Genomic DNA, 17,136 nt, shown 5'->3' with positions numbered 1-17,136 from the left:
ACCCAGGCATGTACCTGGACTAGAAATCGAACCTGCAACCCCTCTGTGTATGCGGTGACACCCCAACCAACTGAGTCACACTGGCCAGGACTACTATTCATATACACACACACACACACACACATATAATTTATTTTTTTTAATTTATATTTTTTTCCTTAAAGAAGACCCTTTAACATTTTATGTAATACTGGTTTGGTGGTAATGAACTCCTTTAGCTTTTCCTTGTCTGGGAAATTTTTTCCTTAAATTCTAAATGATAGCTTTGCAGGATAGATAATCTTGGTTGTACCTCCTTGCTTTTCGTCACTTTGAATATTTCTTGCTGAGAGTTTTATGGAAGTTCCCCTATAGATACTTGATTTTCTCTTGCTGCTTTTAAGATTCTTTGTTTTTAACCTTTGGCATTTTAATGATGATGTGTCTTGATGTGGACCTCTTTGATTTCCTTCTGTCTGGGACTCTCTGTGCTTCCTGGACTTGTCTATTTCCTTCACCAGGTTAGGGAAGCTTTTCCTCATTGCTTTTTCACATAGGTTTTCAATTCCTTGCTCTCTCTCTTCTCCTTCCAGCACCCTTATCATGCTTGATGTTGTCCCAGAGACTCCTTACACTTCCCTCATTTTGGGATTCTTTTTTCTTTTTTTCTGGTCTGATTGGGTGTTTTGTTTCTTAGTCTTGAACTTTAATTATAATCGAGTCATTATGGAAATGCTGATTTTAAGAAATTTGAACTAGGAAAAAAACAATTAAAAATGCTGGGCACTCAGAAGGAAGCCAAAATGTAGAGTGGCATTAAGGCTGATCAGTTTCTGGTATTCAACAGTCTTTTTTGTTAAAGTAGAATACGAACACATATTAAATTTGAATTACTCATAGATGTTAGACATCTGTGAACTTCCTTTTCTAAACACTCAAATGATTTTTTTTACTTAGAAAATAATCGTGACTATATTTCGTACATTGTCTCAACAGGTCTTACTTTTCTAGAAAACCAGTTTGGGGGTTTATTTTTTAAGTGAATATTTTTGTCTAGGAAGTCAGGGAGGTCTGCTGCAAATGAAATAAAAATTCTTTTTTTTCCAGCCGCAGTTGGTTGCTAGTTTCCATGCTGCTGCTGGGACAATGGCCCTGCCGGCATCGGCCGGAGCTTCCTCGGGAACGGGCCGCTTGGCCTCCCGAGCACCACGAGGCTTGTTATTATGTTGCTGTGTATTTCTGGGCCTTTGTAATGTGGTCCTGCTGCCCACAGGTAACAAACCAGGCCCCTCACAAATGCACACTAGGGTTTGCAAATTAAAATTCAATCCTGGTTGTAGACATAGAAAAGTTATTTTTAAATCTAAGTGAAACATGCTGCACAGCAAACACCAGGTTCTAGCTGCTACTCTACTTTTGTAGTTAAATACGTGTGGCCAAAATATAAAGGGCTACAAGATTAAATCCACGGAATTTTCAATCAGGTGAATTTTATTAGTTACCATGTCAAATGCAAAAAGGGCACAGAAGAAAAAGCAGATCAAGACAGGCATTCCTGCAGTTTTTAATACTGAGTTAGGAATGATCCCTGACTGTGAAAAGCTATTGCCACCATTTCTGGCTCCCCACTCTGTCTCTGTCACACCTCCAGTGATGAAATTCCTCCCAACTCTGAGAGCTTTTCCTGAAAAATCATACCTGCCTGTCCCCACCATTCCCAACTCAGGTAGAGCCTAAAAAAATGGAGAGTTGCCCCTGGAATGATACACCTGGAAGGACTGTCCACATTTGACCATAGAGAAAAGAGATGTTCTCTGTGTAATATTTTAGGTAAGTAAGAGGTTGCAGAGGTTTTGATGGGAAGCCTTTTATGAATTTGTATTCAGAGTTACAAACTGATATCCAAACAGACCATGTAATAGAACGGAGTTTCCCAACCTCAACACCACTGGCATTTTGGACTGGATAATTCTTTGTTGTGGGGCTGTCCTGTGCATTGCGGGACAGTTAGCAGCATCCCTGGCCTCTGCTCACTACATGCAAGTAGCACCCCTCCCAGAGTTCTGAAAACCAAACAAGTCTCGAGACACTGACAAACATCCCTGAGACAGTGGGCGGAAGGATACCAACTCCAGTTGATAAATACACAATAGAAACTATTTAAGAAATTGCCTTTAGGATACAATATGCATAAAGAAAATCTATCCAAGCATTTTTGGGGAAAGGAAATATGATAGGCAGAATTTTAACAACCTCTAAATGTGGGTTAGGAAACATAATTTACAGAGATTAATCCTTTAATTAGGAGGCAAGAACACTCAGAGGGCTGGAGTACAGGCTTTGGAATCAGGGAGCTAGATTGATTTACTAGCCATGTGATCCAGCTTAAGGTCCTTCAGTGTTTTACCTCTATTATGAGGATAATTAGTCACACCCATCTCTCCTCAGGGTCTTCATATACTGCTTTCCCTTATGACCAGGGTGCACTTCTCCTTCCTCCTGGCTTGAATGACTCCTTCTCATCCTTCATGTCTCAGTTTAAATAATCTCTCCTCAGGAAAGCCTTTCTGTTTGATCTTCCTGCTACCCGGCTCTCCTGTGACTACCTATCACAGACCCACTGGCGGGACTCACCATATGTTATAACTTTTTATGCTTCTGCCACTATTTTATAAGTTCCCAAAGGGCCAGGATCCATATTTGTTTACTCAACAGTATGTCCTGAATACCTGGTATGGTGGCTGGTCCACAGTATAGGCTCAACAAATACTGATGTATGGATGAAGGAATAAAAGAACACGTAAGGTTGTTTAAATTACTAATATCATCATCAGCATCATCTAAGGATGTACTGGGTAGACAACTAATTTCCTGTTTTACAAAAATATTCACTTCACTTTTTTCAACATTAAGATCAAAATGTCCCTATTGGTAACAGCATATGAAATAATTACAACAGAATGACTGGTTGAACATCAACAACAGCTGGGGAGTTGTAGAAAGCTGGGCAGCCACGACTTGGGCTGTGTTTACAGTGGGAATGATCTGGAAGATCTCGCTCTAGGAGACTGGGCTCTGGCAGTTACCTCGCTGTGCCTTAGGAGCTTCTAGCTCCCAGGCTGTGGGCGGGCATCGCTAGCTCACCTGCTGTGCAGGGCTCCCAGGGTCAGCTGTCTTTCTGGCAGGGGGAACACTAGCTTTGTTGTCGACTCACTGGCAAAGTAATGTTCTGGTCTTAAAAATCAAATTACAGGTAAAGTATATCTTCTTTAAAGTAAAGGAAACAATTTTAAAGTAATATTCAGATGTAGAAGAACAAGGCAGGAATAGGGTTGCTATACACGTTGGAACCATGTTGTTAAAATATTTGTGCTAACAAGAAAGTAACTTTTTAAATATACCATTTTCCACATTTTGTTAAGGAGAAAAATGCTGAGTAGAAAAGAAGATACATATTGGTGACAATAAACTGAAGTTCCAGGTGCCCCAAAGACCCTAAGAGCTACTTAATTTTATTTAGATATCACTCAGCTACTTAAACTATGTCCAAGTTTACATAGTTGCTCTCTGCGATTTAAAAAAAAAAATAATGGATGATGATAAGAGCAGAGAAGGATCTGAAGACCTAAATTTGAGATTATGACAGATTCTGCAAGCTGCTGGCAAATGAGCTTGATGCTGGTCCCCACGATAACACACCCCAGTGGATCGCTAGAGAGATGGTGTGGAAGGAGTTGCGAATCAGAGAAGCCAGTATGGGTTCAGGCCAGCCTCGACCTGGCGCCGTGGCAGACATTACACATCTGGACTTTGGCAAGGAGGGTTTGAAGGGGGCATACTAATTAAAAAAAATGGAGAACCGTGGGCTAAATAATAGTTTATTTAAGACCTATTTTCATGTGGTGAAAAACTGCAAGAAACGTGACTACGTCAATATGAAGGCATGTTTCCAGCAGCAAGGTAAAGAACTCTGTTGTTAGCACTGTCCTATGCAACATTTCTAGCACAAATTGTCTTTGTGGGCTACGTATAGTTTCCACTGAATATTCTTCTTAAAAGGAAAAAAAAACTTCAAAAAACGTTACAACCATTCTTAGCCTGAGGTGACAAGTCAGATCTCCCCATGAGCCACAGCTTGCTGGTCCCTGTCCTAGAGCTGATCAAACTTGAGGATGACACAAGAGGGAACAAATACATTGCTTGACAGAAACAGGATCCATGAAGGTACCAGGACACCTCAGAACTGGAAGGGACCTGAAACATAGAGGTCAGCTGGTCAAAACCTCCTAATCTATTCACAGGGCGAAACTGGAATGGCCCTTGGATTACAGGTTAGCAGAAATAAATAGAAATAAGCAAATGATTTTACACTTGAAATTCCAAACTCCCAATTGGCTGCGTACAGGATAGGCATTTATGGCTTGACAGCTGCACCAGGGAAGAAGGGCGTTTTAGCAAAGAGTCAGCCACATACACGTCAAGAGTGTGGTGTGACTGCAGGTTGCACCATCCAGAGTAGGACATCACCACTCAACTTCTCACCCTGGAGTGTGACATCACGAGTCAGCGCTGTAATTGTGAGGAAGGTTGAAGAAATGGGAAGTGAAACTTGAGGATGCAGGTAACAGGACTGTAGACACTGCAGAGCACAGTAAGCTGCACAAGCGGAGAAAGAGCTGGTCCCGTGTTTGGAAGCCCTGACTGGGTACCCAGGAGGAAGGGGAGGAGAACATTCTTGGTGGCAACTGCTGACGGTGCCTATAGTGGCTTGGACACTGGGATGAGATGTATTCATGTGTTTATTTCTCCCTTTAGGTCATGAAGCATGAAACATTCAGTCAGTAGAAGGGACTCCATTTTTCCTCAAGCAACAGTCCAACATCCCAAGAAAATAGGAAACTCAGGAATGAAGGCATATCATTTGTGCCCAGCCAAAGAGCTCCCAGATGGAAGTGGGGATATCCACCCTTACACTGCGCTTTCTTCCTTCATCTTCCCTGAATCCAACTCTGTCCTTTACTAACAGAAGACAGACTAAATCTACTATCTATATATCTATACGTATAGATATATAGTAGATTCTTATCTACTACATATAGATTCTTTCATATATATATGTGTGTGTGTGTGTGTATGAAACTCTTTAACTAAAGACATATACTCCCTAAATTGTTGCTGCTTCTGGAAACAGATCACTAATTCCTTCTATAGCTCATTAAACTTCACATATGCCATAGTTTCCAAACTGTTGAGAACAACTGGAGTTTTAAAATTATTTTCGTATGCCTGTTTCCATTCGCTCCTTTGGAGGCAGGGAAAGTATCATATTCTGTCTCTTGCTCCCTCCTTTCCTCTCGGGGCAAGCCACCTGAGCAAAGCCCAGGGAGTTTGTGTAGCGTATCTAAGACACACAGATCCAGAAAGTGGCAAGCTCAGGACTAGAACCACGATGCTTTAATTGTAAGCGCACACATTTCCAGATTCTTTAAAGGGTCTTATCTTACTCAGTGTGGTATGGGTGTGCAATATGGTAGCAGAATTTTTAACAGCATGTACCACAGGTAAGTTTAACAGATTCTCATGAATGGAAATAATATAAGGAACAGGGTGGGGGTACAAAATGGCAGAGTTGGGAGCACTTTGTCTAGTCTGAAGCTTCTTGGCTCTGTTACTCTCCATTCTTCTATTTCAAACCACCATGAAATTCCTAGAGCAACTCTGTAAGCAGCAGTAACATTTATCACATAAACACAACTGTGGAAGTATCGAGTTTATACTGTTCTGGAGTCATTTTTACCAACCTGTATTTGAAGCTGGTATCGTGGGTGAGCAGTTTTCCTTGTTACATGTTCCCATCATTGAAGTTAAAGTCATAGCAGGAATGTCGTTACTTCCTGAGAACAAAGTAGAACACGGTATAGAGACAAATATGCAAATGACAAGGAATGAACACACAGTTACAAAGGCATGCAAATAAAAGGCACTACTACCCTGGCTTAGCTGTGTTCCTAAACTCTTAGTTTGAAAGGCTGAAGGATTTTGTCATTGAAGCAATTTTATAGAGAATAGGTTCATGGGCCAATCTGCTTTTATAACTTAAAAATAGTTTTTTTATTTATTGATGTTAGAGAAAGAGGAAGGGGGGTGGGGAGGGACAGAGGGTGGGGGGGAGAGCAAAACATCCATTTGTTGTTCCACTTATTTATGTATTCATTGGTATTTCTTGTATGTGCCCTGACTGGGGATGGAACCCACAACCTTGGCGTATCAGGACAACCCTTTAACCAACTGAACTATCTGGCCAGGGCTTTTACACCTTTTTAAAGAGGCTGACAAAGTATTAATAATAATGTAGACCTTAACCACCATGTGTAACAATGATTCTGTGACCAAAAATGTTTAAGGTTAAGACTTAGAATGCCAGAAACACATTTCTCCCAATGCAGTCAGTGCTCCCTGAGCTCTCAGCCACGGGTGGGTCCCCGTGGCTGAGGCAGGGCTGCAGGTGGGGGTGTTCTTACAGGGAACAGGGTGTTAAGTGCCTCAGGGAAGCAGGAATCTTCTGCCAAATCCCTGTTCAGGTTCTTTCTTCTCTTCCTCTGTCCCCAAGGATCCATCTGCCTGCTGGCTCACCAGTTATTTCCTTCACCCAGAAGGGAACAGAAAATACTAACCTTCCTATCTACGTGAAAAAAGTTTTAAAAAAATATTGTTTGTTGTTAGTAACAGATACAAAGTGAAGAGGTTCCTTCCTCTCAAACCTATTTTTTTCACACTGAGCCAGTTCATTTTCACATACAAAGAGCTGAAGAAATGTTCAAGTGTGTTTCCAAGCAACACCACAGCAAGGTCACCCTGGTTCTTGGATAACTTGAGAGTGGACGTGGTGAGTGGGAGCTGGTGTTAGGACAGGTGGAGAGGAGGTGGCCCAGGCTGGGGGTTGCTGGCCAGAAGTGGAGTCCACTGGAGGAAGGGAGGCTGCACGTTTGCCCTCCATCTGTCCCTGCCCCTGACGTGGGCAAGACTGGGGGAAAAGGTAGAGTGGGTTTCGGGCTGTTAGAGAGGGAGAGAGGTGGGGTGTCTGAGTGTGCTCTGGAAGCCGTTCCCTTGCTTACTAAATGTTTGCTGACTCCATGCTAGGCTCTGAGGGCCTGCAGTCAAGGCCTTGGAGAACCAACCATCAATTTGGGAGCACAGAGCAGTACGGACCTAATTTTACAGAGTGCAGGAAGTGAAGTACAGCTAATATAATGTTGTGTGTTAGGAGAGGGAGATCTAAATTCTAGAAAGAAAAAGAAGAAGAAAGTTTTTTGGAGAAGGATTAATCTAGAGGAGACATAGGATTGACACACACGGAGATGAGGTAGGGAAAAGGGGCAATTCCAGGTGCAATTTGTGTGCCAAAAGGAACAGAGACCAGCAAAGGTGTAGACAGGATGGCACAGCGACCTGGGCTTCCCAGCTAATGATTCTAAACCAAGCATCCCACAGCCAGCACCAGTCTCAGAGAGGCGTTGGAACGAATGAGACACAGAACCAGAGCGGTGGTCAGAATGAATGACTGGGGCCGGCAGAAGGGGGGCTAACCGGTAGGGAAGCCACACAGGAGGGTCCTGCAGTATTCTGGGTCAGAGGAAATGAGGGTGAGAAACAGGAGGGCAGCCATGAGAATGGGGAAGAAGGGACCTGAGTGAGAGAGACTGTCACATCTGTCACATCGGCTTGTCGACGAAACCTTCCCTCCAACCCCTCGGGCTTTTCTAAGACATGGATCTCCTCTGCAGTCAACTGGAGGCTCCTTCTCCTTCGTCTATCAGGAAGCAGATTCCACTGGTTCCAGAGGTAGGATGTGCCTTCTCCTAAATTCCCAGTGCCATTTGCAAATTCTCCGCCCTCTACTCTCATCTGCACCTGTGATGCTCTTGCCATCCAGCTCTAGAACTCTCAACCTCCCCTCCCTCTCAGTTCCTGGCTTTCTGACTGTGAATTCATTCACTGAAGAGCTGTGCACTTATGCACTTCAAATTTCACTTGCTATATAGGTGTGTCATCCTCGGTAATTTCACTCAGTGTTAGCAGTAAAGAGTGTTCAATACTTGAAAGTATGAACTTTATGCCTTGTCTCAACAGACACTAATATATGGCACTGAAGTAAATTAAAAATACCATGAAAATCAGGATGTTTTTCCCAGGCCATGGTATCACATTCACTCTCAGTGTCAGTCTATGAAACAAAAACTCTCAATGTATGAAGAATCAAGACTTTAGCTTTGTTAGCTGTCTCATATGCTAGATTCATAGTATTTAATGCTTTCACTCATAAATATGAATACATTTAGTAAAGAGCTTGGCATTTTATGTCCAGTTTTCCCTATATTGTAAGCAAAAAAGGAAGCTATTTTTATATTCCTAAAGAAGATACTTGTATTCATAATATAACAACACTGACTTCCTTTATAAATAACACAATTAAAAAATTTACTACTAGATTCAGAAAACAATAATCACTGGACACATTTGAATCCAGGATTTATGATACTTTGGCTTCAGACTCACCCTGCACTAAGTAACTCATCCTACCTCATAAACAACTAAAACTTGAAGAGTTTTGAGAGCATGTAGTTTATGATTCAAAGATAGTTTAGTAAAAGGGAGTTTGGGGGTATTTATATATCTGAGCTTTTCCTCCAATTATATGTACCTGTAAAACTCTGGGAAAAAAGGAACATTTAAAGAACAAGAAACATATTAACACAAAATATTTCATGTTCCTGAGAGCAGAGAATAATAGGTATGAAATTCCATCTCAAGTTTAATAACTTTCAATCTAAGTATATAATCTTTATATTCTGTGCCTTGACCACTTAGACTTAATAAAAGATCTAAATGTCATTTAATTATCCCATAGTCTAAGAAAGATTCTACCAAATATCGTTAGTTTAATAATTAAGAAATATTTGCTAAAGGCAAGAAAGAATATGGCTTATAAGGCACTGCTAATTAAAGTGTGCCTTTAAACTCAATGGATTGAGAGAGTGAGTCATCTTGTGGTTTCCATTCCCTACAGCCCATCAGCAAGGTCACCCCCGGAAATTAACAGCAAAGTGCAGAACTATGATTTCTACTCAGCAAGGTAGGAGCAGAGGAAAAAGAGTCATAAAGAAATTTAAACAAACCAACAAAAGGTAAGAAAGTGCTAGAAAGAAACCTTTAGAAAGCATAAGTAAAAATTCAAAATCACATGGAGAGAATAATGACCCTCATATGACAAGAATCACAGTGAGTATAAACACACAATGTCTAACCAGTAGGCCAACAAAAATAAACACCGTACAGAAATTCTGATGGCCATGTACTGATGGACTGAGCTCCTTAACGACAACATTTTGAGTATTTTTGGACACTTATTTCTTACTAGATGATGGTTTCAAGCCAAAACATTCATCGTTTTCAATTATTTAAGTATCATATGCTGTACTGTGGGCAAATACGTATAGAGTAATGGTTGTAAATGATACTATATGTTCTTGGGAGAGGGGAAAATACGAAGAAAGCATCCCAAAGCTATTATCCTGCACTGACGTTGACGACTGTCTTCTGGAATATAGTCGTCATTGAAACTTTCTTACTGAGACTGCGCTTGGATGATGTTGCTTGTGTAAGGATATTCCTATACACACTGAGAGCTAATATACAGCCTAAAAGTATTTTACAGTTGTGAGCTCTTAGTGAACCAGGACATGTTTTCAAAGGAATGAAAGAAAACATTTCCTCTATTATTGTTTATCTGTAATCCTCCTAACAAGCTACCTACACATCATACCTGCTATCAGAGAAAGCTCATTTAGTGGTAATAGCAATACCTGTAATGGGAGTTCGGTTTTTCAGCCTATCCACTTCCATAGTAAAGTCATCCTTCAGAAAAAGGAACCCAATAATGGAAAACAGGTAGACAAGGATGAGAGCTAGGACTGCAGTTAGAATAATAGAGCGGCCATTCCGTGTGACACTTTTTATGACATTGAGCAGCGTCTCTTCTCTGTACACCAAATCAAAAAGCTACAAAAAAAAAAGACACCACAGACACACACAAAAGGAGCAAAAGATAAATAAATACAAAGGTCATTACAAATACAAATGCAAGTCATTTTAGCTTATCTGTGAAAAAATAACTACCTAAATAACACCTTAAAAATGAACCAAAATATATACTGCTGTCCATTGCTAACAATATTAATAAACTGGTTTTCAATAAAGAGAACTCTAACACCACATAGAACGGGCATCTGTTGATTTTCTAACCAACAGAGTTGCAATTGCGTAAGACATGAAACAGCATAGCTTCAGATTTGAATTTAGAAAATTTATAATGTTATACTTAACCAACTTAGCTACTTACTCCTTATTTTTAGTCTTACTGATATTCTGCAGTGGCTTCTGTAATATGTAAAATGGCCAAAGTGAGAATACTGAATTAGGTTCACTAAGTGATGAATAATTGACAGACTCTTGAAATGTATTGTTCAATCAAGTGTTTACAGGCAAAATTATGAGAACAATTTTATGAGCCTGTTGCAATAGAAAAGGTAAGAAATTTTAAAATCTTTGACAAATGAAAGCATCTTTCCTTAGTAAAGGGGCATAATGAGGGCAAAACATATTACTTTAGTATATACTTTTGGAAACAGTAGTATAAACAAAAATATAATATACAAGTTTGCTAATTAACGTCCTCTAATGGGTTATTCCCCATTATGAGTTTAGTAGTAGAAAAATCTATGCACTAGTCAAGAACCTAGATATGTGTTTGCTCTCTGTGGTCAACATTAAAAATGATTTAATTTTTTTGCTCGATAAAAAGTGGAAATTGTACATTAGCAAGTATGTGTTTTATTATCAAAAGGTGATTAAAAGCAATAATTTAACATTCACTTAAAAAGGCATAAATACCTGTTTGGAAATGAGGAATATTTTTAATGAACTATAAAAATGACCCCTGAAAGTACAGTCTTAGGGATATTTTTAAAATTGGAATAGTCGGGGTTTGCCTTCTGCCATCTGTGAGAAGTGACTGGAATTTCTGAACTGGCTGAAACAATCAGGTGTGAGTGTTACACATCCTCTCAGAAACCCCAGGGCCATGGACTCTTTTTCTGAGTACTGAGGGTTACACAGTTACTTTCTGATCTAATTGTAGCCTTACAAATAATTGTTGTAAAGTTATTAGATTGTTTGCTCAACTTAGGAGCTGTCATTCATGATGGTAAAAAAAAATATGTTTAACTATTTTGCTATCTATCTTCTGGAGGGAGCAGCAAACTCTAGAAATAAAGTCAACATTCTTCAGTACAGACAAATTAACTAATGCAAATTCAACCTCCAAATTATTGGTGCAGTGACATATTTAAGCATTGAGTTGACATAAGGAGATGTTTCTTAACTTTAACTCACTAGAGGCTTAAAGAAAATGCCTGACAATGGGCGGTAGGTCACTTCTGGATAGTTTCTGGAAGTTTACAGCTTTCAGAAGCTCATGTAATGCTTACAAAAATTGCATATTCCTGGGCCCAAAACTATCCTCATGAAATTAGAATCTTGAGAATGCAGAAGGTGTTGACGTTGGTGAGGTTGATGGTTCTTTCTGTCTATGTGTAAAAAGAAAAGCTAGTGTGGTTTTTAATATTTTGAATAAAGGATTGACACTTGTGGACAAATCCAGGAATAAATATTCATATAATTTTTAAATATGAAAATATTTAAAAAATATGTTTAAATTCCATTTTGTTATTATGTCCATTACAATTTCCTTCTAGTACCCAAAATATCAAATGGACTATCTCCTTTCTATAACCAAACCAATGAAAACAAATTAGCATCCCTATTGTGTGATTTAAAAGATAAAAGACAAGAGAAAATAAAACTAAAAAAATAAGGTTAAGTAACATAAATTAAAGTACCATTACTAATAACTCATATATATAATCATTCAAATATACATTTAGTCAAATACCCTTACTTTTTACATACATCATTTCACATTATCTTTTTAATGGATTTTGATACTAATAGTCTCCCATACTACCCTTATCTGCTTTCTGCCTGAATGTAAACATAACACAGGCAGAATCTGTATCCTTTACAGTTCCGGGAAAAGAGAGAAGGCTGAACAGGATCCCAGTTATTCAGGTCCCAGACTTGGACCTGAATTAGAATCCAGGTGCTCCCTATCCACTTCATAAACAAGAGGGTTGAAGCACATAACACAGTCAGGTTACAGTGCCGGGTATAATAGCTTTTTATACAGGGTGGGGCAAAAGTAGGTTTACAGTTGTGAGTGTGTAAAACATAGAGTTTATTATTATATTATTACTTATCAAATATTGTATTATTTTCCATACAAACTATAAATCTACTTTTTTCCCAACTCTGTATGTCACAGGAAGATTTTTACAAATTAATTTTTTCAGAACAGAGAGGGAATTCACTTGGATCCCTGAAACAGAAAAAAAAATTTTTTTCCTTTCGATTGGTGAGTAATCTAATTAACTGCTTAGAAGATAATTTTAAATCTAAACATATGGAACAAATGCACTCTTCACTATGGCTCTTTCAAGTGTTTACAAGTAAATGAAAAATTAGCTTTTTTTCAGTCTCCATACAGGGCTGTGCTAGATCACCTAACAGGGAAGTAGGAGGCAAGCAAACTGGGTCAGCACAGTGTTTTCAGATCTTCAGTGTGTCTTCAGGAATTACTTTATTGGGCGGTGCTCTCTACTGCGTGTCAACTCTGGGCGGGACAGATCAATAAATTGCTCCTACACATGGTGCTAACCTGGTAGGGCTTTCAGTTTCAAAACATCGTATGTTTATACTGATTCTTCTCCTGGTTTATGGGCATAAAACATATATGTAGCCAGCAAAAACAAACAGACAAAAACACCACACACACCAAAATCTATAGAAGAAATCTGAAAATCCATTTAATGAATTAAATATATATGTAGATAAGCTTAACAACAATGACATTAAATCTGAAACTGTAAGATTTTACTTAAAACAACTCATGTCTTTTTGCTGGGTTGGCAGTTTCCCTCCTCTTACTTACATGCCATTGTAAAGATACACACAATGTTCAGGACTGTAAGTAGAATGAAATGATTGCAGTACCAAGAGAATATATTCCCTTTTTTTTCTCCCACACTCTGTTGGAGAATCTCTAATGCAAAGGCAAGTGTGATGTGGCTGAAACCAAGAGCAGCCTGTTCTATGAAACCTGGGGCAAGAGGTGGGGTCGTTGGTTCCTTCTCAGAGAGGAAATAAAGAATTCCACCACCTATGTAGTTTCTCAGAGAAAAAGACTAAAAATAATAACAATTCATGCTTTGCCTAGGAAATTCTAAAAATATCATAATTTGTCCTAAATGTCAGGCTGTGCTTTAAAAAAAATCAAAGGAAGAAGCACAAGAAGCAGCATTGTGCATTTTTTTCCCGCAGTGATTGTCCACACAGAGATGTACTCACCAGGAAGCTGTAGAAGAATTCATGCACAAAGAGGCCCAGCATGCAAACCAGGACATACGCCACGTGGTAGAGAAAGGCCATATCCAGGATGACCGCGCGGTACCCGCGGGTGAACGTGCCACGATTCCCGACAAAACTCACCAGAAATACGATTTTATTACAAAGCTGAAGGGAGGAAAGAATTAGATTTTACTGTCTTACTTATTCCAAAACTCACATAGATAACAGGCCGTTGGCAAAAGCTATTATTCACAGGTCTGTGGTTTTCATTCACGATTTTTCCTTTTGTAATTTTCAGGACTGCTTACGAATCTGCATGTAAACACAACCCAGGCAGGATCTGTACCCTTTGCAGTCCCAGGAAGAGAGGAGGCTGAATAAGGGCTCCAGTTATGCAGGTGACACCGACCCGAATTAAAATTCTGGCGCTCCCACCACCGCCGCCACGACCCTGAGTCATGCAAATGTAGGCCTGGACTGTTTCTTCTGAAAACCGGAATAAAGGAATTCCCAGCCCATAGAGCCATTCCGAGGGTTAGAATGTTCATAAAGCATATGGGGCACTTAATACAATGACTCTTTAAACAGCGTTTGCTGAATTTTCCCTACTGAAAGTAACCTGTGTGATATTTTTATTATACTAGAAATATAACAGAAAAATGTCTTCAGAAAATATCCAGAGATCTGTCCTTGATTATTTTTTATTACCCTGGACTTTCTTTACTGAGTATTATTTTAAACCAATAGCCATTAAAATTATTTTTAATTCAACTTACTTTAAATACATAAAAATTATAAATATACCTATATACCTATGTCAAAATAAGTAAAATATATACATATATTTTCTCAGCTCTATGTGTCATAAATTCATAAACATTTTGGCATGTTTATTAGGATTGGTACCATGTATTTATATTAAAACTGCACTTAATATTGCCACCTGTGGCATAATTTTGGAATACAGAAATTTACACTGAGAGCCTTTGGCAGTAACAGTGATGTGTTCAGTGATTTCCAAAGAGCACACTTATCATAACTTCGTGCCCTCTAAGTGGTTCTGGAATCACCGTGTTATTTATAAACTGAGGAGCCGGCTTTCCTCTGTCATCAGCAAAGAAGTACAGATTTCAAAATTTCACTTTTTTCTCCCAAATTGTTCCCTGAATATTTTAAGTTATCTGATGGCACCATACTTGTCTTTATACGTCCAAACTTAACTTTGGGAACAAAGGTTGCTCTTTACAACATTGTTGATGTTTTCAATACACACAAAAGAAATTGCCTTATGGAATGACTTTACTGGGAAATAACACAAGAAGGAGCAAAGACTTTGAGGCAAAAGTGAAGTATGGGAGGTTGGGAAAACCCTTTTCTTCACTTTTATGAAATCTAAGTCAATACAAATACAATGAGACATGTTGAGAAGACAGCCAAACCAAATTAACACCGTAGCAACTACAAAGTTCAAACCTTTTCTAAATTCCCTCCCTGCTAATTAACTCTCCTCTCAATAATCAATGGTACCAATTCTTTCATTATCTTGTTAACAATGCGAATAATGTGAAACAGAAAGTCTTTCTAAACTACGTGGGGATTCATTATCACATCTCTCTAGTCATTGAGTATAGCTACAGTGGAATAAATGTCTCCACCAGTCAAGAGCAAGTCTGATATAAGAAGTCATTATTTTAAAACCTCAGAAACTATCTAAAAGGTGCTGATATAAAGGTAGTATATCATAAACATTAGGAAAATGGTGAAAAGAAGAATGTCTGGGTTAAGTAATCATATTCAGTGTTTTACTCTTTGTTAATTGTTTTGAGTGAATATTGTCTAAATTTAAACTACCTTGATTAACTCATCATAGTTCTTCAATATAAAGTAGAAATAAGAAGTTCTATAATATATAAAATTAAAAACTGGAATGTTTAAGACAAATTATTTATATTTTGTTTCCCAGTCTCTACTTTCCTAAACTGAATCATAAAAAAGTATGCAGGAAAACTATTTATGATAAGCCCTTTACATAGAGGAAAAGTAATGCATTGAATTCAAATACCGAAAAGAGGAATACATTTCAGTTCTCAAATAATACAAAAGCAAGGATACATTTCTGCCTAAAATGGTCTCTCCTAAATTTGCATAAAAAATAAAGATTTGCCTTATATGTTTTCAGGTTGATTTTTTTTTAACCTTGACCTAGGGCCAGATGTTGATGGATATGGCTATTCTCTCGAATAAGCCTTGAACTGAAGTGGAGTTGAAGCCAGCAGCGGTGCCCACTGTTTCTGTTGAGATCAGAAACACAGAAACTGTTGTCCTTTTGTTTTGAGGTGCTCATCCCAAGGAGAAATAAATGCAAGAATAAATGATTGGGCAGGAAAGATGTTAAACTCTTAGGTGTGTGGCCAAATCCTAAGGCAAAATTTTCACATAGTCAAAATTACCTTGGAAATTTTTTAAATTTCCAACAAAACAGTACAAGAAACAAGAGTGGTGTAATCTGTAGTGTCACGTACTAAGTTTGACACGTGCTAGCTTTCCACCAGCAATGGGGCGGTTTTCTGTTTCTGCAATTGATGTCAGAAGCAGTTAGGAAACTTCAGTGACCATATTATAGGAGAAATAGTGTTTGAATCGTGTGCATGCATTAGAGAGGGAAAGAGAAGAGGATATGGAAGTTTTGATTCAGAATGTATAACTGAGTTTGTTTATGTTGGAGGAACATGTGGTAGGACTCAACCTTACAGATTAGCAGTAGCATGAGCCCTCCCAGGAAATGATCTACGGTAAGAAACTGAGGGCATGATAGTATTAAATTTGAACACTGGGGCATATTAATAGACAGCTATCTGCCAAACTTCATTTGCTGTATCTCTGCAAAATCATGAGACCAAGTCCAGGAATGAGGAAACAGAATGAGGAAACATTACAAATAATTGTGAGAAAGGAAGCTGATTTATAAATACCATTAAATAAATTACACATTTCTAGGCACTCCTAGGAAGGAAAACACACTATAGATAACAAGTGTTCAGAAGATATTAAAAGATCTTTCACAGTCATTTACTGTATTATTATTTATTATTAACATGTACCCCTAAGTTCATTGCAGTATTATTTACAATTGCCAAGATTTGGAAGCAGCCTAGGTATCCATCAGTAGATGAGTAGATAAAACAGCTATGGTACATTTACACAATGGAATACTATGCAGCCGTAGAAAGAAGAAAGAAGAAAATTTTACTCTTTGCGACAGCATGGATGGACCTGGAGAACATTATGCTAAATGAAATAAGCCAGCCAGAGAAAGGCAAATGCCATATGATTTCACTCACATGTGGAATCTAATGAACAAAGTGAACTAACAAACAAAAGAGAGACAGACTCATAGATAGAGAGCAAGCTGACAGCTCAGGGTAGGAGTGGAAGAACTGAGCAAAAAAGGAAAAAAAAAAAAACAACTCATGGACACAGACAATAGTGTGGTGATTGCAGGGGGTGGGTAGAGGTGGAAGAGGGTATGTGAGGGATAAATGGTGATACAAAAAAATATGTGTCTAAAGACAGAAACAATACAAATTAATAGAATAGTTAAACACATGTAAAATCCATATGATTGGAAATATCTAT

The 17,136-nt window shown here is 38.5% G+C and overlaps 1 protein-coding gene across 1 annotated transcript in view; it reads right to left on the bottom strand.

Moving 5' to 3' along the window:
- The window catches only part of ITPR2 (inositol 1,4,5-trisphosphate receptor type 2), a 431,766-nt gene that overhangs the window by 57,181 nt on the left and 357,449 nt on the right, over positions 1-17,136 (bottom strand). Inside the window, exons 50-52 of the mRNA XM_053921707.2 lie at positions 13,501-13,665; positions 9,843-10,038; positions 5,781-5,873 (exon numbers count right to left, since the gene is read on the bottom strand). Coding sequence (XP_053777682.1) covers positions 5,781-5,873; positions 9,843-10,038; positions 13,501-13,665 — 454 coding nt within the window. The remainder of the gene's footprint in view (positions 1-5,780; positions 5,874-9,842; positions 10,039-13,500; positions 13,666-17,136) is intronic.

This window comes from Desmodus rotundus, chromosome 3, assembly GCF_022682495.2.
Source record: "Desmodus rotundus isolate HL8 chromosome 3, HLdesRot8A.1, whole genome shotgun sequence".
Taxonomy (NCBI): Eukaryota; Metazoa; Chordata; class Mammalia; order Chiroptera; family Phyllostomidae; genus Desmodus; species Desmodus rotundus.
Note: the sequence above shows the minus strand (reverse complement) of the source record. Positions and strands in the feature narration are given on the sequence as shown.